This window comes from Stegostoma tigrinum, chromosome 15 (assembly GCF_030684315.1).
Source record: "Stegostoma tigrinum isolate sSteTig4 chromosome 15, sSteTig4.hap1, whole genome shotgun sequence".
NCBI lineage: Eukaryota > Metazoa > Chordata > Chondrichthyes > Orectolobiformes > Stegostomatidae > Stegostoma > Stegostoma tigrinum.
The window spans coordinates 35707903-35731214 of record NC_081368.1 but is presented as its reverse complement, the minus strand read 5'-3'; the positions used below and the strand labels follow the sequence as shown (position 1 = coordinate 35731214).

At 40.5% G+C, this 23312-nt stretch overlaps 1 protein-coding gene across 5 annotated transcripts in view; it reads right to left on the bottom strand.

Annotated features, from left to right (window-relative positions):
* Positions 1 to 254: 254 nt before the first annotated feature.
* The window catches only part of prss23 (serine protease 23), a 30353-nt gene continuing 7295 nt past the window's right edge, over positions 255 to 23312 (bottom strand). Inside the window, exons 2-4 of one of the 5 annotated variants that reach the window (XM_048544297.2) lie at positions 6280 to 6344; positions 5633 to 5739; positions 255 to 3418 (exon numbers count right to left, since the gene is read on the bottom strand). In XM_048544297.2, the coding sequence (XP_048400254.1) occupies positions 2284 to 3418; positions 5633 to 5673 (1176 nt within the window). In that variant the 5' untranslated portion in view covers positions 5674 to 5739; positions 6280 to 6344 and the 3' untranslated portion in view covers positions 255 to 2283. The remainder of the gene's footprint in view (positions 3419 to 5632; positions 5740 to 6279; positions 6345 to 23312) is intronic. The other 4 variants (XM_048544299.2, XM_048544298.2, XM_059651419.1 and 1 more) reach the window with 4 other exon arrangements.

The following is a 23312-nucleotide window of genomic DNA, read 5'->3' as shown; positions in this document are numbered from 1 at the left end:
TCTCTCTATACTTGCAGAATGACAACTATAAATCAAATAATACGGGAATGAAACAATGGAAGTTATTCATTGCTTGAGTGGGTGATTTTTCAGGTAGGTGAGTGCAATCAATGGAATTTCTTGCTTTTTTTCCCACATCTTCTACATGTCCTATAAATATATATTTTGCATCTTTGCAAATTACATCTTTCAATAAAGATCTATAAACTTGTTAGGCATTCCAATGGTGAACTTTTCTCAAGGCACTTTGAAAATGAGCTTCAAAAAATATTTATTTCTACAGAATTGTAAGAAAATGACATTCATAACAAGAAGCTGAAGGAAAGCCAATTTATGGATCAGAGCTAGTCTGATCTTTAACTTAATTTTTGTCATGCAACTTGCAATACCTTTGCAGCATTATTGTCTTTGTCTTTTAAACTTCTTGACAGCAGTAACTAGGAGACACTTAGTCACAGAGGAATCTGAAGCCATACAATAATTACACAATAACAAAGTCAACTCAGAAGCCATCACTATGTACCACAATATATTTCAAGCACAAGTTAGGTGTCTATTTATTTTTAAAAATCTTCATATTTTGTTTGGGTGTTTAATGTAGCTCCACTTCTAAATTTCTTTGAACTTGTTAAACTGTTTTGTGTTTGCTATGTAAATCAAGTAGTGACAGACAAAGTAGCTCAAAACGAGATGTGTATGTTGATGGGTTGGGTTGGGGTGGGGCTGGATTTCTGATTAGTCTGGCTTCATCAGTGGAAAGTGTCCTGGGTAGCAAAAGCCCAAATGTTTTTGGATAAGATCTAGCTCCCCATCCCAGTCTTTGGGCAATGCAATAGTTATGTAATCTGTTCAAAATTCATTAGTACAACGCAAACAAAATAAGTTGAAATTCAACTGTTGAACTAATACTTTTTTTGTTGATGCTAAATCAATGATCGTAAAAACGACCATTTGGTAGTGTTGGTGCGGTGGGCTACAATGTAAGCAGCGTTTGAGTACTGGGTCAGACCTGCCACCTTATCACCAAATGGGCTGTCACAAAGATGTGAGAACTCTGAACAGGAATGACAAGAATTGGTTTGACTAATCAAGAAAAGCATTGGTTGGTATGACCTTTGTCTTTATTTTATCACTAGCTTTTGTTTTCAGCTCCAGCACCAACAAATGTACCCTTGCTCCCTCTTACTTTTCTACATTTGAGGTTGCTCAAAATAAGCAACTGATGAGGTGTGCCAATCATGATCATTGATGTGCAGGCCACCAACTCTTGAGGACTTCTCCCAGAAAATATGGTGGGTTTGGGTATCTCTAACAAGCAAACAATGTTGGAGAAACTCAAGGCCTAGCAGCATTTGTGAAGACAGCAACAGAGTTAATGTTGAGTCTATTATGACTTTTTTTAGAACTCCATTCAGACCTGCTGAGTTTCTTCATCATTGTGTTTGTTTCAGATTTCTAGCATCTGCAATATTTTGCTTTTATTTGGGTATCTCTAACCTTTCCTTAAATACTACCAAGAAAGGTTCCACAATGTTGAATGGTGGCAATTTCTAAATTGGTACATTGAAATCAACTTGCCCTAGTTCTAGTTATTCTGACACAGGGTAGTAGCTGGAAGATAAAAGCTTCATTTAAAATAGAATAGAAAGGGAGAATAGCATGACTTAATCACTGAAGGTTAATAAATTGTTCTTAAAAAGGACTTGATGGCATTATCACATGAGTGATAGGGATTTTAAATATGTTACTTTAAATACTTTTTCGTATATTGTGCCAAATTTTCCTTTTCTGATCTTACTGAAATTTACATTTTAAAACTACAAGAGAACTGTTTGTTTATTGCATTTCTCAGTCTGCTACTGAATAGGGTAATCACCAATCTTTTTTTGACTAGGCAATTTGTTTTTGGTTGACTCCAGAAATGGAATCCATTTAGTTCACGTTCATTTGTAGTGTCAACGTTGAATGAATAGTTTCTGTTAAGAGAATGTGAGTATTCAAGCTGTGAACTTCTTCCTTGCCCCAATTCTGCACCCTAGTTAACTTGAAACTGTACAAACGTGGCAAAATTATCATGGATGTACCAAGTCTTGATGTGCTCAAGTTCCTGTACTACTTGTCAGTGGCCTTGATCACAATGAAAATTTCTTTTAGAAAGGCTCCAACTGTATGCACTCTTGTTCAGGGCCTCAATATTTTTGAATCAGCGTGTTGGAGTTAAAAACAATTGGTATCGATGTCTAAAATGGGTAGGGTCAATCTTATGTACCTTGTCTCTAGACTTTAATGGGAATGACAATCGCTATAAATGCCTTTGATCCAGTAACAGATCTGTGCATATTTCAGTGGTGTAATCCGAACTGCCACATTGTAATCTTGCTGCATCCCATGGAGGTCCACCCACTGATGTCCAGAAAATATACCGATGATCTTCCTTTCCCAGTGCTGTTTCTCTGGCAGCCACAATTTAGCATAGACCCCAGAGCCACTGGAGCCTGGCTGGGCATCACAGTGCTGGTAGATGAGGTGAGGTGTCTCGTTGATTATTCGGCAAAATCGATACACCAGCTTTCCAGGTCTGTCACTGTCAAATCCTGAAAAATGGATTCTGTTGCCTGCCACTTGGTCTGTAGTTGGCAACACTGTGATCTCCATGTGTGGCCTGTCATGAGGCCTCTTCAGTTCCAGTAATGCATAGTCATAGTCCATACTGAGGTCATTCTGAGATCGTATCCAACCCTTTGGTACCTGTGTGCGTTTGACACGTGACCACCTGGTCAATAATTTTGGAACTTTGGAACTTTTTGCCAACTTTTGGGCTTTGGGATTCTCTTGCAAAAACCCAACCTTTAATTTTTTTGCCCCTTTGACATAATCTTTCCCATCATGGATGCAATGTGCTGCTGTTAACACATGTCTATCTGACACCAGGACCCCTGTGCACCCTGTGGAGATTTTTACCGTTGTAGAAAAGGGGAAATGAAGCAAGAATTGATTTCCAGAAATATCAAATCTTCCATCCACTCCAAAAATCTGCCGCTTACGCCGTAACCTCCTAGGGGCATACTGCTTCACAAGAAGGGTATTTGGGTCCAAGTCAGGAAAGTCAACTATAGTCAGCGTTCGTGTGCCATTGGTGTAAACCGTTTCATAAGAGAGATTTTCCTTTAAATCCTCCAAGGTAGGGTGAGCCTCCTTCCACAGGCATTCCTCATTGCAGTGAGTTGTCAAATCCGGCATGGCCTTTGCAGAGAATCGGGGTTTGTCCAACTTTAATGTTTCATGAGGAAAGAACATTGGGATCCCATGTCTATGCCAGGTCACATTGGGGTCAGTGGCAGAGAATGAGGATTGCTTGGCAAAATACAGAATAATGGCTAGGATCTGCAACTGGTTCATTGTGAAGATAGAGGTCCTGCTTAAACAAGAAAAGAAAAGGGTATTCAGTGACTTCTTATTAATAATTAACAAATTTATACCTGTGTTTAGAAGTCTTTTAACATTGTATTTTTAAGGTTAAAACCAATATTATAAACAGTGACATTTAAAATCAGTGTTTACTGATTTTAGTGAATGAAAAATTCATGTTTAATGTTGAATCAGAAAACATTGTCTTACCAAGAAGATGGGGTACAAAAACTGCATACATGTAATGATGCAGGCTGGAGATCTGCAATTACTATAGTTACGTTAACAAAAATGATATATTGCTTGGTAACTTACGAGCAGACCATTGAGCCCCTCCAGCCTGTTTCACCAATGAGATCACAGCTGACCTCAGAGGTCAGCTTGCCTTTGCCCTGTATTCCTTGCCCCTAAAACCTATCAATCACAATTTAAAGTGAATTGATCCACCATCAGCTGCCATTTAGAGTTTTAAACATGTTGCACCCTTTCTCATGGGGATAAAGTGCTTTCTAATTTAATTTCAGAACCATCTAGCTCTAATTTCTTTGACAATTTCACTGTTGTCCTATCGTTGGCATCAGCATCTGCCCCTTTATCCTAAGGTGACATTTACTCAAGATTGTAGGCTTGTGTCCTCTGTCTTCGTGTGACCTAACTTTCAGATCCTAGGACACATGAAAAATATCCCATGAGGTCATGGGATTAAGAGCACAGAATTGGCTTCATTTTCTTTCTTTGCTACTACCCTGCCTCCATTATTAAGGTGTTGTGACTTAGTGTGATGTTGCTGGCAGAATCAGTTGTAACCTTTGTGAATGATTGACAGCAAGCTTCTCCCAATTATTAATGACAGTGTGGCTGTATTTCAAAAAGAACTTCACTTGGTCGAAGTGCTCGCTTTGTCCTCCTTACAATGTTGGCCATTTAAGAGTTGAGAAAAGAAGAAATGCTAAGGACGTGTTTTTGATCATTCAAACAATGTTATTGATTTTACAGGAGTGATTTTTGAATGTTTTTGGATCAGCCTTCAAAAAGGCTACTTGTTTGTTTCAGCATTCTCTGACTGTCTGGACAATGCAAGAGAGGCTATACTAGTGGAATTTATCTCAGGCTGTTTGTGTCACTGATAGCGTTCAGGTCTCAATGCAGTACAGGAGTGTGGTGGTGACAGCTGCTCTGTGTACTAGGGTTTTTGCTTATTTACAGAGATCTTTGCTGTCAAACACTTGCTGCTATAAGTTGTAGAAGGATGAGTTGGCACAGCCGATCTCCTGTTTGATCTCCTCATCCATGTTAGCCTTTTGAGAGAGGTAGCTGCTAAGGTGTGGGAAGTGTTTAACTTATTTCAAAATATATGGAAAATGGAATATACAGATGATTAAGTGTGACTTGATTAATGGGTTATGTTTTGACAACACTGAAGCCAATTCTCCTTGTATGCAGAATTAAAGGAATTGAGGATGGCTCGTAAAGCAGATTCACAGCAGCAACATTGCAGTCATTTTGATATAGAGGGAATGAGGTTCAAGAGGTACAAATCTTTGAAGCACAAGCGAAACGCATCATGAATGACCTGACCAAGACATTTGACTGAGTAAACAAATACAATATGGTTACCAGATGCTTCCAAGAAAAAAAAACAAGAGCAGGTACATGTTCCTTCCTTGATGTACCCTAATCGACAGGAATTGGTTTTCCCTTTTGCCCCCTCCCCCTAGTATCAAAAAAACACGTTGATAAAATTACCATTTAATCTTCTAAACTCAAGGGAACATGATACTATTTTGTTTAATGAAAACAAATTGCTGGGGAAACTCAGCAGGTCTGGCAGCATCTGTGGAGAGAAAACAGTCAACGATTCAAGTCTAGTGACCCTTCTTCTGAACTAGGAAAAGGTGGTATTATATGGTGAAGACAGGGTAGTAAAGGAGTGAAAGGATAAAGCTAGAGGAAAAGAAGGACAGTTAGAAATCCATGGGTTGTGACAGCATTCCAGCAACTGTACTAACAGGGTACAATTAGTTTTGGAGCACAAATCAGTCTCCCCCAATACAGCCTTAATGCTGGTATCTACCTGGCAACGTAGAAAATTTCCCACTTAGGTCCTGTATGTGTTTTTAAAGAAAAAGAACCAAATCAAATTCAATTACAACTCTCAGCCTACTTTTGACTACTAGTAAAACAATGGGAGGGGCCATTGACAGAACAATCAAGCAGCACTTACCAACAAACTGCTCGCTTGTGAGATCCACCAAAGTCACTCATCTCTTGATCTAATTAGTGTCTTCATCAAACTAAAGTTGAACTCAGATGAAGTGGCATCAGGTAAACCTATGAGGGAGTGTGAGGAGGTTAGACCCCTAACGAAACTGAAGCCAATAGGAATCAGGGAAAATTCTGCACTGTCCTACTTAGCATGAAGCAAGATGGTTCTGTTCTTGGAGGTCAATTCTCGGCTGAACTTCTCAGATACTGAAGCAGTTCATTCCCATACCCAGCCAGACCTAGATAACATTAGGATTAAGCTCCCATGTAGCAAGTAATATTTGTGCCAAACAAGTGTCAGGCAAAGAACTAAATTCTCTCCAACAAGAGACAATCTAACCATCATTCCTTGGCACTTAGTGTGCCAGCTTTAAGATGCACTCCAACAATTCACCAAGCCTTCTTTTACTCTTCAAACCTGTGACCTCTAATATCCAGAAGGTTGAGGAATAACACCACCCCCCAGTTCTCCTCCAAGCTAAACACCACCCTGACACGGAACAACATTCTTTCACTGTCGCTGGGTCAAAATCCTGGCTATCCCTTCCTAACGGTACTGCAGGTATACCAGGCTAGATAGACCTCAGATTGAAGAAGGTGGCTTACCATCAGCTTTTTGAGGGCAATTAGGGATGGGAAATAAATGCTGCCAAGTCCGTGATACAAATATCCTGTAAATAAATAAACCAAAACCTGTTACCAAGACAAATATCTCCTTTAAAGCAAATCCCTCCAAGGCAAGTATATCCTTCCTGTTGTTCTGGTTCCCAGAACTACTCAAGGTACTTCATGCATTGGCACACTAAATCTTTGTAAAGCCAAAACATAAAACTTACATCCCTTTGTCTTCAATTCCTTCAGATAAAAGGCCAAAATTTCATTAGCTATAAACAGTTTGTAGTGCGTAATATGCTGTTAAACTTTAGCATGATATTTTTAAATGGAAAACAAATGTATGAATTACATAGAAAGAAGATGATATGCTACATTTAACTCACTCTCTTTTACAAGTATCAATGTATTTTACTGCTAAAATAATTTGACTGTTTTATTTAGGCCTCAACTTTTGTACCAGATTTTTGTAGCCTTTAATAGTACAAAATTTATCTCCTCTTTAAATACTTTCAGCGTCAGTTTAGCAAGAGTAAAAAAAGTGAAAATCATCTTAAAAACCACTTTCTGGGTTTATCCTGTTCTGAGCTTTCACTTTTTTCCCCATTATAAACATTGCAAATCTCTCTATTTGTAGCCTTTGTACAAACTGTAGTTCTGCAAAACTGAGAATTATTGTACAAACAAATAAAATGGAGAAAACTGATTTGAAGGAAAATGAGACAAAATATATTTGCCACAAGTCCTGAAATTATTGTTGCTAATATTAAATGAACATTTAATGCATCCAGGTAATCCTTAGCATTTAATGACAACACCTTCCAATTTATTCCAAGGAGGTGGGGGCTAATGCCTTTAGGAATACACAGTCAGCCTTCAATGCTGTTGCGGGAATTGCAAGTATATTCAAAGCTCTTAATATACTGTTTGTGTAATTTGTTTTGTTACCTCCAGATGGAAGCAAAGCTCTGGGAAAAGGCCTGATAATACACGGTGTGAATATAGCCCTTTTCCCATCAAACAATTGTGGAACATGTTAATTTCGTCAAATGAATCCTTTGTGCCAAGCCTCTTGGTTGCTCCTTGTAAAAGTCTACGCACAAAATTAATTATTTTGTTGCTATAGCTAGCCCAAACTAAAGGACATTCATACTTCATTCCAATGGGACCTTAGAATTTTTTTTCCACTTCCTAGTGTTTTAAGTGGATACTCATAATAAAATGAAAGCATTAACAAATGCACTGCCTGCATGGGGCAAGATATTTTAAAAACTGATAAGTAAAATAGGTCATGAGAAAGCTGTGAGGTCCATGCCAATATTGACATTATTCAGACATATACAATAGTGTAGCTGACACTGTATACTGACATTTTGGTTATGTTTGTTTTCTATGCAAGTATATTGCTAGCTGGTGTGATTAATCATTTTTGGTGTTTAGAAGTAGATTCTGGATTCAGTTTGTTAAACATTGTGATCTACTAACTTCATCTTATCCTGAAAAATCACTTGACATGAACCCTGCTCTGTACACGACTTGGGTTTTCCAATTGGGATACAAATCCACACAGCTGGGATACACTTGAGAGGCATTCCCTGATCCTCACCACAATTCTGGCCGTAGAGTTGTCTGGCATTAAAAGGTGGTTGTTGTCCTTCTTGGGTAATTGGGTTATATTTGGCATGGAAGCTTGGCTTTGCTTCTAGGGAGATAAATTGCCCAATTGGGCCTCTGATCAATAAGCAGGTGCTGCCTTCTGAATACTTGTTTGTCCATTTATGTACTCATCATGTTATGGCATGACATGCTCGAGACACACCATTCGCTTCTGGGTTTCATTTCTTGCCCCATCACCGTTTCAACCCTGTCAGACCAACTTGCCCATCTTTCAAACTCTCCCATATTTCGCTCGAATAGAACTTGCTTTTTTTTTCTTTACTCACCCCAGACAGTGTTCAAAAAACTTATACATTTCTAACTTTTCTCAGTTTGGATAAAGATACAGATGTGAAGTATTAATTCTGTTTCTTTGTTCACAGATGCTGCCATAAACTTGAGTATTTCAATCGTTACAGGTTTTATTTCAGATGTGCACCAGTTCCAGTATTCTTCTCCTTGAAAAGGAAATTTGGTGATGGATTCAAGATGCCATTATCAACCCTTGCATAGAACTGTTTAAGTTCACCTGTGCAGCCCTAGACACCTATTTGCCAGGAAAATTGCATAGATAGCTATACAATGTCATTCCATCGTAATTGAGCAAAAGCTGGTACATGTTTTGAGTGGCTTTAGAAAACCTGATCAGGAATTGGATTGATACCAAATGGGTGGAAACTTGGTGCAATGAATCTCCCTCCAGCTTCTATTTAGCTAATCTTTTATAAACAAAAAAAATCAGATATATTTTAATCCTGGCTTCAGAAGAGTTGCCCAAATTTAATTATAATAGCATATCTGTTTCCCACTTAAGCCATCTTGTGTAAGCTCTTGGAATGAAACAAATACGAATGCCAGTTGGTTCTGAATTACAGCCAGTGTTCTGTAATGGTTATAGCCCACAGGGAACTAGTTTCTCATTACTCAGACACGTTTCACTGGGGACATTGAGTCATCAAAAGCAAGTACAGGGGTATCTTTCATTTGGTCAATCTGGGCCAAAATTGGACCCATGTCCCAAAGATAGATTTTCACTTTTTAATTCCCACTCTAACTTTCACATCTCTCCACTTCTTGTGCCATTTAGAGAGGTGAAAGAATGTTTTCTTTGAGCTCAAGAATATGCAAGAAAGGTCTGGAGCAACTCGTCTTCCTGCACTGTTAATCTTGCTTTGCCCAAATAAGGACACCTGTCTTGCAGTTCTGAGGAAGGGTCATTGGACTCAAAACATTAACTCTGTTTTTTCCATCACAGATGCTGCTGAGCTTTACCAGCAACTTTGTTTTTGTTCCTGATTTACAGCAGCCGTAGTTCTTTCGGTTTTTATTTAAGGACACCTGTCTAGTCATTCACGAATGTAATAGTGTGAGGGGAATATTACTTTAGTTGTTTTTTCTTCCTCCTTACAAAAGGTCTGCTTTAAAAAAAATTATACAAGTGGCCTAAAACTCATTTTTATTCTAGGAAATAAAGCAGCACAAGGATGGTACTCTGAGTGAAATCCCATGCATTTTTTCAACATTGCATCTATGGGCGAGCAAGAAGTATCTGGAATGAATGTAAATTTGTGAAAGTACACACTAGGCCAAACCTTGGAACCTAATCTTCCAACTGATTTATGAAAAGATTTCCTTTTATAGCACAGAGGTCCACTTGCAATGATGGATCAGAATCCATTTAGAGACTTTTTATTTAATTTCAACCGAGCTGCTACAGAAAAGAAAACTGCAGATGTAAATTCAGTGACTGTCTGATAAAGTCCTACCTGAAGCTAATGAAATGTTACATCTGTAAAATGCCAGGGAAACTTCAAACAGGGAAGAGATTGAACAAGAAGAAATAATGAAGGATTGCATATCCACAACTCTCAGCAGAAAAGCTCCTTGTGCAGACATGTCTGTTTTACTTTGCAGTGATAAACATAAAATGAGTTTAAAAATTGACTACATTAGTTTGTGTTTGTTATTGGCCAAACACCCTACTACGTGGATTAGTGTCCTAAGAGAGCTACGACTTTGTGATTTGCCATTTAAACACCCTCCACTGTGAGCAAAACCCAGGAAAAGACTCTCTCCATTCTGAATGCTGGGATTCAATCACATCTGAAAGGAATCCAAACAACAGCATCTCCCACAAACTGCAAAACCAAAGACCAGAAATTGACTGCTTAACTTCTAAGATCAACTGGTGCAATCCAGTAACAACTAGAGTGTGGTTTTTGCTCTTCATAAACATTTCAGAGACTGATCTACATACCCTTTTTCAGTTTGTATCTTTTTGGACTCTCAGTGTGTATGCGTCTTGCATATTATTTCTTTTTCTGTTTATTAAGTCATGAACTCAGTCCTTCTGTTAGTTGTGGGCATTGGAGGCAGTATGTTGGCATGTAGAGAGGACAATTGAAGGGGGACAACTTGGCACACAAGGGGAGGAAGAAGATACAGTGTGGGAAGGATTGGTGGAATGAGGGAGGGGTTCATAGATAGTACCACTTTGTTTCAACTGGATGGGGGACAGTACACTGTTTTGTCTCATATGTTAACTCGATGTTCTGGGGGCATGGGGTAAAATGGGGAGATGATCAGTTAAATTACCAGATCAGGTGAAGATTATCAAAATGGTTAGGTCTACAGACAGGTAACCAGGAAGGCAATATGTTGGTCTAGGTGGGGTCCTTAGACTGGAGGCTAAGTCTACGTCTCAATCTGTGAAATGTAACTGCTGTTTCTTTCCATCATTAATCAAATAGCCATTGTGCAATGGAGATGACAAACAGCAGCCACCACACCCAGAGTTGGTGAAGTACATGTTTCGTTCCATGAGGGAGGGTGCTCCATTTTCTTACAACGTGTGGCTCTTCAAAAGGACAATCATATTAAACAAACACTTATACAATACGGGTGAAGGACACCTGTGATCACAGCACACTGTATGTGAATGTTATGCATTCAATTACTGTGTGGAGTACTAATCCTGGCCAAGAGCGCGCTTGACCACATTGTGGAACATCACAAATCAATCCTATTAATGAATGGGAGGCAGAAACAATGTTTAGTGACCTAGAAAGATTTGCCATACTTACCAAGGAGAAATCACCTGCCAAGACCCCTGTAGGAGTGTAGGAGTTGCTCACTTAAATAAAATATAGTGTCAAAATCCCCTGAAGTCCCACAGCAGACAATACTTCCACCATTGGTGAGAGGGAACATAGCATAAGCACAGTTACACAAAAGGCACATAGACAGTGTGGATCATTAGTGTGAGAAATGTCACTCGGGCTCATCAAGAAAAACCTTCCATTAAACATACTACAACTGGCGCTTCAGAGATTTCTGGCTAACTTTAGCCCATGGTAGAATGGTAATGTCCTTGGACTGGTATCCCAAAGGCCCAGGTTGGTGCCCCAGGGGCATGGATTCATATCCTAACATGGCGGGTGGGATTGAAATTCAATTAATAATTCCAAATTTGAAAACTTGTTCAGCAATGGTCACCATGAGCTGAATTTTATGCTCATTTGGCCGAGTCTGAGGATGATGAGTCTTTTGTCCTGAGAACTGGAGGGTTTTCTCACTCTACTTTACAAAACTCACTTCATTAACTTTTACTCCTCTACTATGATGCCCAACCTCATGCCCATACAGGATGTACCATAATTGATGTCTGCGTTGAAAGCTTGCAATTGAATGCTGACATGATTGCCCCACGTGCTAAATCATCGCTATTCTTACCCTGGCTTCTGTGTCCAAAAGTTATCCTGTAAATGAAGGGGCCAGCGATGTCCAGGACAGAGGTGTGCAGCACACAGGGAGTCTTGAGTTTGACAGGGATGAGGAATCCTACAAGTCAGTGTTGTGTACAGTGCATAGACCGGTGTTTAATGTTGTTCTCCTTTATATGGCCTGACATTGGTCAGTCTTGTGCCCATTTCCCTCAGGTGAAGACACTTACCCTGACCACTCATTGCAGCCTAGCCATTTTCTTCCCATTGCATGCTTTTGAAGTCCAGCATGGTGGAAGGTGACAGTGAGCATTCTTCGGCCAGTGGCTTCAAGACTCCAGCTCCTCAGATTGGTGAGACCCTAAATTCTACATTCTCTTTCTAGAAGTACTTCAAATACCCCTTAGGCTGAACACCTCCTCGTGATCCCACACAAACAGTCTACTTGAGCCTGAATCTGCCCATCTTCACCCCCAGCCCTTGGTGTAGGAGGTGACCATGCCAGGTATAGTCTTGCGCTGTTTCCACCCATGACCTTGAAGCTAGGGTGCTCATGACCATGGTCAAACCTTTCTCTTACATTACCCTGTTCCCAACCACGTTTTACCATATCCACCCCCTTACAAACACAGTTAGCTTCCCTCTACAACTGTTATCCCCTAGCTTGTAGGCCCAATCCCAATGAATAGGCTCCTCAGTGTTCTTCTTGCACCACCAACTCCACCCCCACCGCCACCCCACCCATTTCTCTTTAATTTCCCTGGACAGACTCAATGGACTGAATGTGGCCCACCTGTCTGAGTGATGACAGGATGGCCGCAGATGACTGGTGCCTGACTGATGCCTGTAGGTCGTCCTGACTGCAGTAGTCTGATCCCCAGCTGCTGTGGAGCCACAGGACTAACCATTACCCAGTCTCTGGATTGTAAAGGTGTGAACTCCCTGACCAAGGTCACTTTGACCATCTGCCTAACTGTGACCAATTCTCTGGGCTGGTATAGGAGGCTGCCGTTGACTTACTAAGCCAGGATCCTCTGACTGGTGGAGGTCTCCATGGTCTTCAGTGAAGATTGCTCCCTTAGCAGCAGGGAGGGGGTTGGATAGCTCAGTTGTCTGGACAGCTGGTTTGCAATTCAGTGATGTCAATGGCATGGGTTCAATTTGCACACTGGTATCGGTTACCCTGAAGGTCTCCCTCCTTGCTCGAGGTGTGGTGACTCTCACGTTAAACCTGAGGACTATGGCGGTTTTATCTTTACCTTTACTCCACTAAGACTTTGAGACATGGCTGCGTGCATGCTGCCGGAACAGTTGCCAGAATGGCAAGCTGCCTGGTCATGTGAATGCACTAATTGGCTTAGCAGTTACACTGCTGGTAGGCGCTAGGTGAGCAAACACTAAGGAAGTGCCAGCCTGGTCCGATCAGGGATTTGTGTGCCTGCCGACTGATCATGATATGTCCCTGCTGCAGGCTTTCAATGCAAGTTGGTGATGGGACCTGCCAGTCTGCAAGTCTTTGCAGGACACTTGAGAAACATGTAGTCAGCCAGGTAAAAGCATGTGTGTTCTCTGCCTTTTTGTTTAGATAGTCAGGGTACCCTCAGAGATGAAAATTACATCTTTTTATCTGGTCCCAGGACATCTTTGGAAGAAGAATTTCTGCTCTTAAGTGGAGTTTAAGATACCCTTTCGGACTATTAAAATGCAGCTGAACTTAGTTGTAAAATATGCAAAATTGTATCTTTTAAATGAAAACTTTCATGGGATGAGGTGAGGGAGGCAGTTAGTCATGGACTAGGCCAGTATACATTTCCACATTCCTAATTGCCCCAGAGAAACTGGTGGTCAGCTGCCTTCTTAAACTGCTTTAATCCTTGGGATGTTGGGGCACCCACAGTGTTGTTAGGGAGGGAGTTCAGGATTTTTATCAGATGACAGAGAAGGTATAGTGATGTAGCTCCAAGTCAGGATGAGGTGTGGATTGGACGGGAGCCTGCAGGAGGTGGTATGCCTATGTATCTGCAGCCCCTATCCTTCTGGGGGTAAGAGGTCATGGATTTGGAAGGTAGTGTTGTAGGAACCTTGGTGAGTACTTCAATGCATCTTGTAGATGGTACATACCACCACAACTGTGCAATGATGAACAGACTGAATGTTGAAAGTGATGGAAACCAAAAGAACTGTGGATGCTGTAAATCAGGAACAAAAACAAAGTTGCTGGAAAAGCTCAGCGGGTCTGGCAGCATCTGTGAAGGAGAAAACAGAGTCAACATTTCAGGTCTGGTGACCCTTGAAAGTGATAGGTGGGGGGGGGGGGTGCTAATCAAATGGGCTGCTTTGTCCTTGATTGTGTCAAGCTGCTCGAGTGTTGTTAGTCCTGCACCTATCCAGCAAAATGGAAAGAATTCCATCACACTCCCGAATTGTGCCTTGCAGATCATGGACAGACATTTGGGAGAGAAGAGGCAAGTTACTCAGCACAGAATTTCTAAATCCTGATCTGCTACAGGTAACTCGCAGCATGTTGATAGTGGGGGATTAAGCATCAGAAGTGAGAGGACTACAGATTCTCTCCTCTTCAGCATTGTCACTGCCTGGCATCTGTGAGCTGCCAAGATCCCAAACATTACCCAGGTCTTGCTGCGTATGGAAACAGACTGCTGCAGTAACTGAGAGGTCGCAAATTGTGCTGAATGTTGTGTATGTATCAGTGAACATCCCCAGTTCTGACCTGGTAATGGAAGGAAGGTCATTGATGCAGCAGCTGGAGATTGTTGAGATTAGGGCACTACAAGAGGAACTCCAGCAGTGATATCCTGAGTCTGAGATGATTGACCTCCAACAACCACAGCCACCTTCTTGGCACAAAGTAATCTCCAACTAAATGGCTAGGTTCGCCTCCATTTTTTTCCTATTGACTGCAGTTTTCTGACTGTTCCTTATTGCCATACTCAGTCCATTGCCGTGGTGATGTCAAAAACAAGCAAACAGTCACTTTCACTTCGCCCCTGGCTTTCAGCATTTTTGTCCATGATGACCGAGATTGTAATGCAGCCAGGAGCTGAGTGGCCATGGTGGAAGTCAAAATGCTCAGTAAGCAGGTTGTCGCTGAGCAAGCGTCATTTAACTGATGATGCCTTCAACCAGACTGTTAATGATGGGAGCTGCTAAAGCTGTCAATGAATTGTCCCAATAAACGTGGACTTTAAAGAAAGGCACCAAGTATTTCAGCTGCATGACTGATTTCCCAAACCATTTGGTTTTCATACTGGGCTGCCTATTCAGTGAACTGTTCGATAAACAGCTTCAACAGCTTAAAGAATTGATTTTTTAAAAAATGAATGGGGTCAAGCAAAACGTTTAAAGTACTGATTAGTTTTCAGCCGTTAGAAAATAGCCACATTGAACCAGAAGTATAGTAAGACAATTTGACAGCATTGGAGCCTTGATCTGAAAACTCACCGTAAAGGATAGTAGTTAGATAACAACATAGCACAATATTTATGGCATGTATTGTCTTGAGATACATATAGCTGTTCAAAAGTAAGCTGTGAATCATTCTGGAGAATATGCATATCAAGTGCTGTTTCCAAATGAAAAGTTGCCAAAGTTGCCAAAATCCTAAAAGTTCACTCTTAGCTTGAAATCAATAGCAATGCATGTCTGCAGCACATGGTTTATTAAGTTGCTGTTGTATCTGTTTTCAAAGTCCTAATTGTATCAGCTAATCCTGTAACATTAGTCCTCTGTGTGCTCTTTCCTTGGAGCAATTGGATTAGTATCCCAAAATAAGAACCCCTTCGCAAACTTAAATTTTCTTTTTATTCTAGTATTTCTCAATTTTTAAAAAAAAATAAATCACCTCAAGACAGGATTAATATATTGGCCAGATTTGATTTATTTTATGTATCCCATATTTCAAACTTGTGGACAAATCTTCCACTTGAATTATACTGATAATATTGTTGAATCTGCTGAAGCTCAACATCAGGCTATTTTAAATCTCTAACATTGTTTCCTGTCCAAACAACAGCTCTGACAATTTTAATTTGCTTTAATGACCTTCTCCTTCAATCATATCACTACATTTTGATGATAATTTCCCTTTTGCTCCTCCATTCTTATCCATTCTTCATCTTGTATTGAATTGATTTTCCTAAAGTAGTATCCATTTATATTGTTAAAGGAGCAAGCTAAATATTGCAAAATTCAGGGAACAAGAGAACATCAATGATAAATATGTTCATGCCTGTCTTGCAAGATGGAAGGGACTGATTACCTGAAATAACTTGGGACAAATAACTATGCATGTCTAGAGCACATTCTTTTTGAAGTTGCTGTTGTATCTATTTTCAAAGCCCTATTGCATCAGCTAGCCTTGTAATAGTAGTTCATTTTCAATAGGTCCCAGGAAAGCAAACTTTGGAAGCCACAGGGAACTTGGTAGAAACTTGTGCACTATTGATAATGCAGTGCAGCAGAGGGTGGGATGACAGATGTCCTCAAGCATTATTTGCTTGGTACAGCTGAGCAATGTTAGACTTTTCAGAGAAATGGAGGTGCAGTGCCAGCTTGGTGAAGCTTGTGGTTTTGTGGACAAGAGTGTAATTTGCAGTATCCATGGGATTGCAGTCCCAGTTTGGAAAGCTGGCAAGAGAGTGAACAGTCCTTCATGTAGACCACGATGCAGTAGGTTAGAGGAGAGAAGAATTAGAATTCCTTTTAATATTTAAATGTGATTTGATGACTCACAGGGTTACTAACATATGGAACATTGCTAAGAAGCTACATCTTTGATTTGATGTGCACTGTGGGTGCTTAATCACAGTTTATTAGTCATATTAATTCTGGACATTAGACTGCAAGTTCTACAGTAGATGGTATTACTGTTCCAAACTTTATACAGCAAAGCTAATTTTTGATTATTAAACAACTGTAGAATCCTATAATTTAGAAAAAAAAAGTAGAATCCTATAGCTGTTTTCTCTTCAAGTCCTTGAGATTTCACACTTTGATGTTCCATATTTAATACTCTCTCGGTGTTTACATCTGTCCTATCAATTCCTCTCTTTTTGTATTGTATCTTCCTTGGTCCACCTAAAATCTTTGAAATAGTATCAAATGACTGACACATTAAATTACCGATTATATCTTACCAATTCTGCTGAAGTCTAGGATATTCCAACCCACCCACAAGCACACATCATAAGGAAGTCTGATATCAATTTTTTTTTGGTATCTGTGTCAAAGTATTGTTTACTTAAAAACTTTTACTCTGCAATCTTGAACTTATAAATTTGGAAGAAAATCTAACATAGTAGGCTTCCAAAAACAAAAGATACTGAAAATAAATTCATGCAGTGAGGATATGACTTAATACTGAACTTTGTTAAATGTCCAAGACACAAGAACAATCATATGTCTTTGTTCACCAAAGAGATGATCTGATTTTATTCTTGCAAAACATGAAACTTTGATAAAAATTAATTTAAAAGTTTTCACTTTGTAATTACATTCTTATGGTAAGTCAGAATATAAATGCGTGATTTTCAACCATTAATTGAAGTTTGTGTCAACAATGCTAATAGTACTAATGAGGCAAAGTTATCTAGTTTTATCAATTCGCTAATGCATTTTCAATCTTTCTACTTTACTTACCCCTTGTGTAAAAGAAACTTTTAAACATTATATTGAATTCCTGCAATAAACCTTTGTGTAATATTCACACATGTAGCACCTGTCACTGCAATAGGTCATATATTTCATGGTAATATAATATCAATGGGTCTGAGAGGGATCTCTTGTTTATGTACTGTAGGCAGTCCATAGAAGTGGGAGGTGTTTGTTGCTCAGCTTCTATAGACCGCCTAAAGTACATACTCCAGACATTCCCCCTCAGACCCATTGTTTCCCTACTAGGCACACCGTCACATAAGTTGGCCAAGGACCTACAACAGTGATTGAAAAATCTAGTAGATGGATCACTCCATTCTATCCACTCAACCCAAGATTTCCTCGATAGCCTCAAAAACAAAAATCAGCAATGATGAGATTATGATATCCTTTGACATCACAGCTTTATTCATATCAATTGACATCTCACCAGCCAAACAAACAGCGGCCACATTACTAGAGGAACAGCAATGCAGACCAGCAGCTCCATCAGCAAGGGCAACACATGCTTAAAACTACTCGACTTCTGCCTCACCATACACTTCAACTTTAATGGTCAAATATACAAACAGATCAACAGTACAGCAAAGGGGTCATCCATCTCAGAAGAAGTCATGTAAAAGCTAGAACGCACCACCCTGCCCCACATTTAACCTAAACTGTGGATCCATTAGGATGTGAATGTAGAAGTTATAATTAATCAGTTTGCATATGACACAAAAATTAATGGTTTTGTTCATAGTGAGGAGGAGGCAGTTTGATATTGACTAGTTGCCAAATTAGACAGGAGCAATGGTAGATGGAATTTAATCCTGTCAAATAAGAGGTAATGCATTTTTGAAGGTAAATAAGGGAAGGATAAAGACAATACTCCCTAGGGACCTACCATTCACTGAGAAACAAAGGAACCATGATATACAAGCCCACAGATCTCTGAAGGTGTCAGCACAGATACGGGGTGCTGCAGGAGACACATGGTATGCTTGTCTTCAGCTGAGGAGAAAAATATAGGAGCAAGGAAGTCTTGCGACAAATTTATAAAACATTGGTTAGGTCATAGGTGGAACACCGTTTTGGTCGCCACACTATTCAGGAGGATATGATTGCACAGGAGAGGGTGCAGTGGAGATTCACCAGGATATTGCCTGGGATGAAAATTCTCAGTAATGAGGAGAAACTGGGTGGGCTGAGTTTGTTGTAGAGGAGCATGAGGGGAATCTAATTGAGGCATACAAAATTATAAAAAAAGGAGGCAAAGACAGGGAAGATCATAGAATCTTTTCCCCATGCAGACATGCCTCAGACCACAGGGCATAAGTTTAAAAAGAAAAAGGAGTGCATTGCTTAGAGAGGATGAGAAAAAAATGTTTTCACTCAGAGGATGGCAGAAGTATAGAATGCACTGCCTGAGATGGTGGAGGAGGCAGTTACTCTCAACATTTAAGAAGCATCTAGATGAACACTTAAAATGCCAGGGCATAGTCAGCTATTAACCAAGTGCAGGTAAATGGGATCAATATAGATTGGGATTTGTTGGTCGTCAAAGACATAGTGGGCCGAAAAGCCATGCAGCAGAGAAACAGGCCCTATGACATAATGGAAGAAATCTTTGCACACCCCAATCAAAACATGACTGTTAGAGAGAACTTGTTAGAAACTGAATGAGGAAAATGTTTCAATTCAAGACATTTTAAGTCATGTACTGACAGTGAAAGGACTTGAGCGTACATCCTGACAAACTGACAAGTGTCGTAGAGTTGCAGCAATGAACAAACAAAGTGCTGGTGAATCTCAGCAGTTCTGGCTCCAACTATGGACAGAAAAACAGAGTTAACCTTTCGAGTTTAATATGACTGTCCAACAGGCCTGCAGTTGACTCTTCTGAAGAGCCAACATGGATTTGAAACGTTAACTGTTGCTGCCAGTTCTGAATTTTTCCAGTATTTTCTGTTTGTTTTAGATTTCCAGCATGGATAGATGTGAAACTAGAAGTTACATTGAGTCTGGAAGACAAGCATCTTGTCCAAATCAAGAAAACCATGCAACAAGATGCTACTTTCCAAATGCTGCAGCAAGTAGTAATGAAAGGATGGTGTGAAAGGAGTTGCTGTGCTTGAGAGAATTGGGCACACAGAGGTGACATGATTGTACAAGATGCCATCTTGTACAAAGGGAAAAGTCAAAATCTCCAGGCAGATGACAAATGAGATGAAGTATATGCATTCAAGCTAATAAGGAATTGAGTCAAGTCTGAGGAAGGCAAGAGACGTGCATATTCTCAGACATGAACAATGAGATAAAATAGTACTTCAACCAGTGCAGAGCCAGTAGTGAATATCAAACAAACTAAAGAACAGCTTATAACAAAAAAAAAATCCAACACTGACAGACCATGATGCAGGTTGGAGTAGAGTTCTTCATTCTCATGGGAATGGGTTATCAATGTCTCTATCAACTTCTGTTCAAATTATTGAGAGTTTAGACCAGCTTGATGTCAACCAACGCTGATGAGGCTGTAGAATGCCTGTAGAGTGCAGCATTTCAGATCACATAGTAGGTGTCATGGTCACCTGTTAAACCCCTTGGAATGGTTCATAACCAGTGTTGCTGAGAACTAATTACCACTTAGACACGAGGCTCGATTTTTCAGGCCTTTGTATTCCACCATGCATTAAATTAAAAAGTCAATTGAAAACCCACCCACGATAAATCCAGCTGCCCCCATCTGATTATCTTCAGCGAGGCATTATTTGGTTCAGGTTGAGATTTCTACCCATTCCCTCATTTGGCAAAAAGATTGAGTGGTTAACTCTGCCTTAGTGAGCTACCAGCCAATCTTAATTGGCTGGCCGTACCGTAAAAATAGCAATAGCATTTTTCCTGAATCAGCAATTAGCAGACAGCACCTGGAGGTAACCAGGAAGATGGAATAGATGGCATTTGGACCTCGTGCAACATGATCATGATGGATTTTATGATTGCAGACAGCAATGTGGTCCTTCATCCAACTGCAGGGCTAAAAGCACATGATCTTCTCTGTTGCGAGAGAGTGACCAAACTCTTGGACAGCCACTTGGATTTGGCATACAGGATCTTCACACAACTATCCAGACGTTGCATGAGGCATTGCATAGGCGGGACTGGTTAGTGGTACTGTGACCCAGCTGGTATCCCCATCCAGATTTCTGGCAAGGGACTGAGAATATCACTGGGGATCAACAAAATGCCAGCCCTCATCATTTGCACCTTTCTTGGTCTCTGTCTGACTTAGCAAGGTTAGGTGACTGGGACTGACTCACCAAATGATCGATGTGCAGCAGCATCTGGATCCAAGATCACCCCACAGGCTCCTTCATCATGAAGATGACCACCATGTGCATCTCAACCATAGGCCAAGACAAGTGAGTAGGATCTTTCTGTCCGCTGAGGTTGTAAAAGGGGAGTACTGTCTAAAGCAGGCTAATGTAAAAGACACTGTCATGTAAACTATTAAATTTGTCACTGGGGTATCTCCTTACTGTCGCTGAATAATGTTTTTCACTATTTTTGTAAACATTGATACATTAAGGCATAAGTTTGGGGTGCCTTTTTTTTCCTGTTGTGACAGTAAAGGAGGTAGGAGGTAACAAAAGGAACAATGGGATCCTGTACAGGATGGACAAAGCAAATTCCCAGTCAGATGTATTTCCTTCATCACGATTAAGGGATTAGATGTCCCAGGCTGTATCTTTCATGCATGACTAGGCTGAGGTATATCTCAGGTTTTTTCCATATTGAGACCCTCTAAGCTTCTCAAGGTGGGTCAGTCAAAACATACTAGAATCAGGCGATCCCTGAGATTATAGGGTACACATCAGCATTTCTTACCCAAAGCTGTAATTATGAGTCACAGAAATGTACAGCACGGAAACAGATCCTTCGGTCCAACTCAGCCATGCCAACCAGACATCCTAAATAAATCTAGTTCCATTTACCAGCTCATAACAAGGTGCAGAGCTGGATGAACACAGCAGACCCTTCTAGACCCAAAACGTCAGCTTTCCTGCTCCAATGTTGCTACTTGGCCTGCTGTGTTCATCCAGCTCTACACTTTGTTTTCTTAGATTCTCCAGCATCTGCAGTTCCTACTATCTCTGACCTATTTACCAGCATTTGGCCCAAATCCCTCTAAATCTTTCCTATTTATATACCCATCCAGATGCCTCTTAAATGTTGTAATTGTACTAGCTTCCACCACTTCCTTTGACAGTTCATTCCATATATGTACCACCCACTGCGTGAAAAAGTTGCCCTTAGGTCCCTCTTAAATCTTTTCCCTCTCACCTAAGCCTATGCCCTCTACTTTTAAGCACCCCCCCCCACCTCAGGGAAAAAACCTTGGGTATTCCCTCTATCCATGCTCCCTCATGATTTGATAAATCTCTATAAGGTCACCCCTCAGCCTGCGATGCTCCAGAGAAAATAACGCCAGCCTGTTCAGCCTCTCCCTATATCTCAAAGCCTCCAACCCTGGTAACACCATTCTAAATCTTTTCTGAACCCTTTAAAAAGTTTCACAACATCCTTCCTAGAGCAGGGAGACCAGAATTGCACGTAGTATTCCAAAAGTGGCCTAATCAATGTCCTATATAGCTGCAACATGAGCTCCCAACTCCTATACTCAATGTACTGACGATAAAGACAGACATACCTACTGCCTTTGTCACTAGCCTATCCACCTTTGCTCAGCACCACCTTTGTCCATCTCAACTCCCTCACCTTCTGGTCCTTTTCACGGTAAGCTGTCTCCTTCAGAGACTCATCATTCTCAATATCCATGCCACAGTCCGACCATCTAAAGGAACTCACAGTAAACCACCACAATGGCAGAGACATTCAGATGAGGATATTGGAAGCTCTGGCACTGGACGAACAAGTGCAGACGTTTGGTGACCTGCTCAACGTTTGTTCTACTGAATAAGTGGTATTGGTTGCATTGCCAACTACACTTCTGTTTGCGTCATGGTAGCCATGCCTTCAACATGTTTTCATTGTCCCCTGGAATCCACCCACATACTTTGAGTGTTGGAGTGAAGAGAAAAAGCAGCCTGGATTGGAAAAGGCAGAAGGAATCATGGCACTGCCAGGTAAAGCAGTAATCACATGGAGAAAGCTCATTCTTTTGATGAAGCTGACTGTGCCTTGACACCCAAGTAGATGCAATTGATGTCCTATAGCTGGGGGAGCCAGTGATAGTGGCAAAACCCAATGCCTTCTGTTCCTTCGAGGTGATGTCTGTCATTAAATTAATGTATTATCCAGTTCTGGTAAAGCAATCCAGCTCTGGGACTACGTGATGCTGTGTTGTACTGCCATTTGTGAGATACCACTGAAGATTTGCTGCTGATCTTGGAAGAAACCAGCAACTAAGGCATTCACTGTCACAGTCACTTTGAAGGATTACTTGCCAGGGATGGTGACTATCTCCACACGTAACAAGCTCTTAATGAGCTTTCTTAATTATCTTAGGTAACCTGAATCAGGAGGTAGTTAGTTTTGCTGTTCAACTTGTTCCCCATCCCAGTAAGCATTGGCATAAACAGCACTCCAGTGCTTTTGATCCTTCCCAACCTCCTGGGTAGTGTTGGGCAGGGGAGCAGGGGGTTGGGCGTGGGGCAGGGCTGGGACAACATTTTGGACCATGGTTTGGTTCCGGATAGACACTACGCCTAGTGAGTAACACCAAGTGAAACTTGGTAGGAATTTCAAATAGGTTTTCAATCAAATTTTGGTAGTGGGAATGTTTTATATGAATTGTCATTGTGTAATGTGAGATCAATTTTTGGTGTGATGTAGAAAATTACCATTGCAATTTCTTCTAAAAAAAAATTCCACTCTCCCCAAGTCCAAAACTACATCTGATTAAATATCAGCAAACTGACTTTCACCCAAAAAAAGGACTGCTAATACTATTCTTAATACTTGACTTAATTGAAA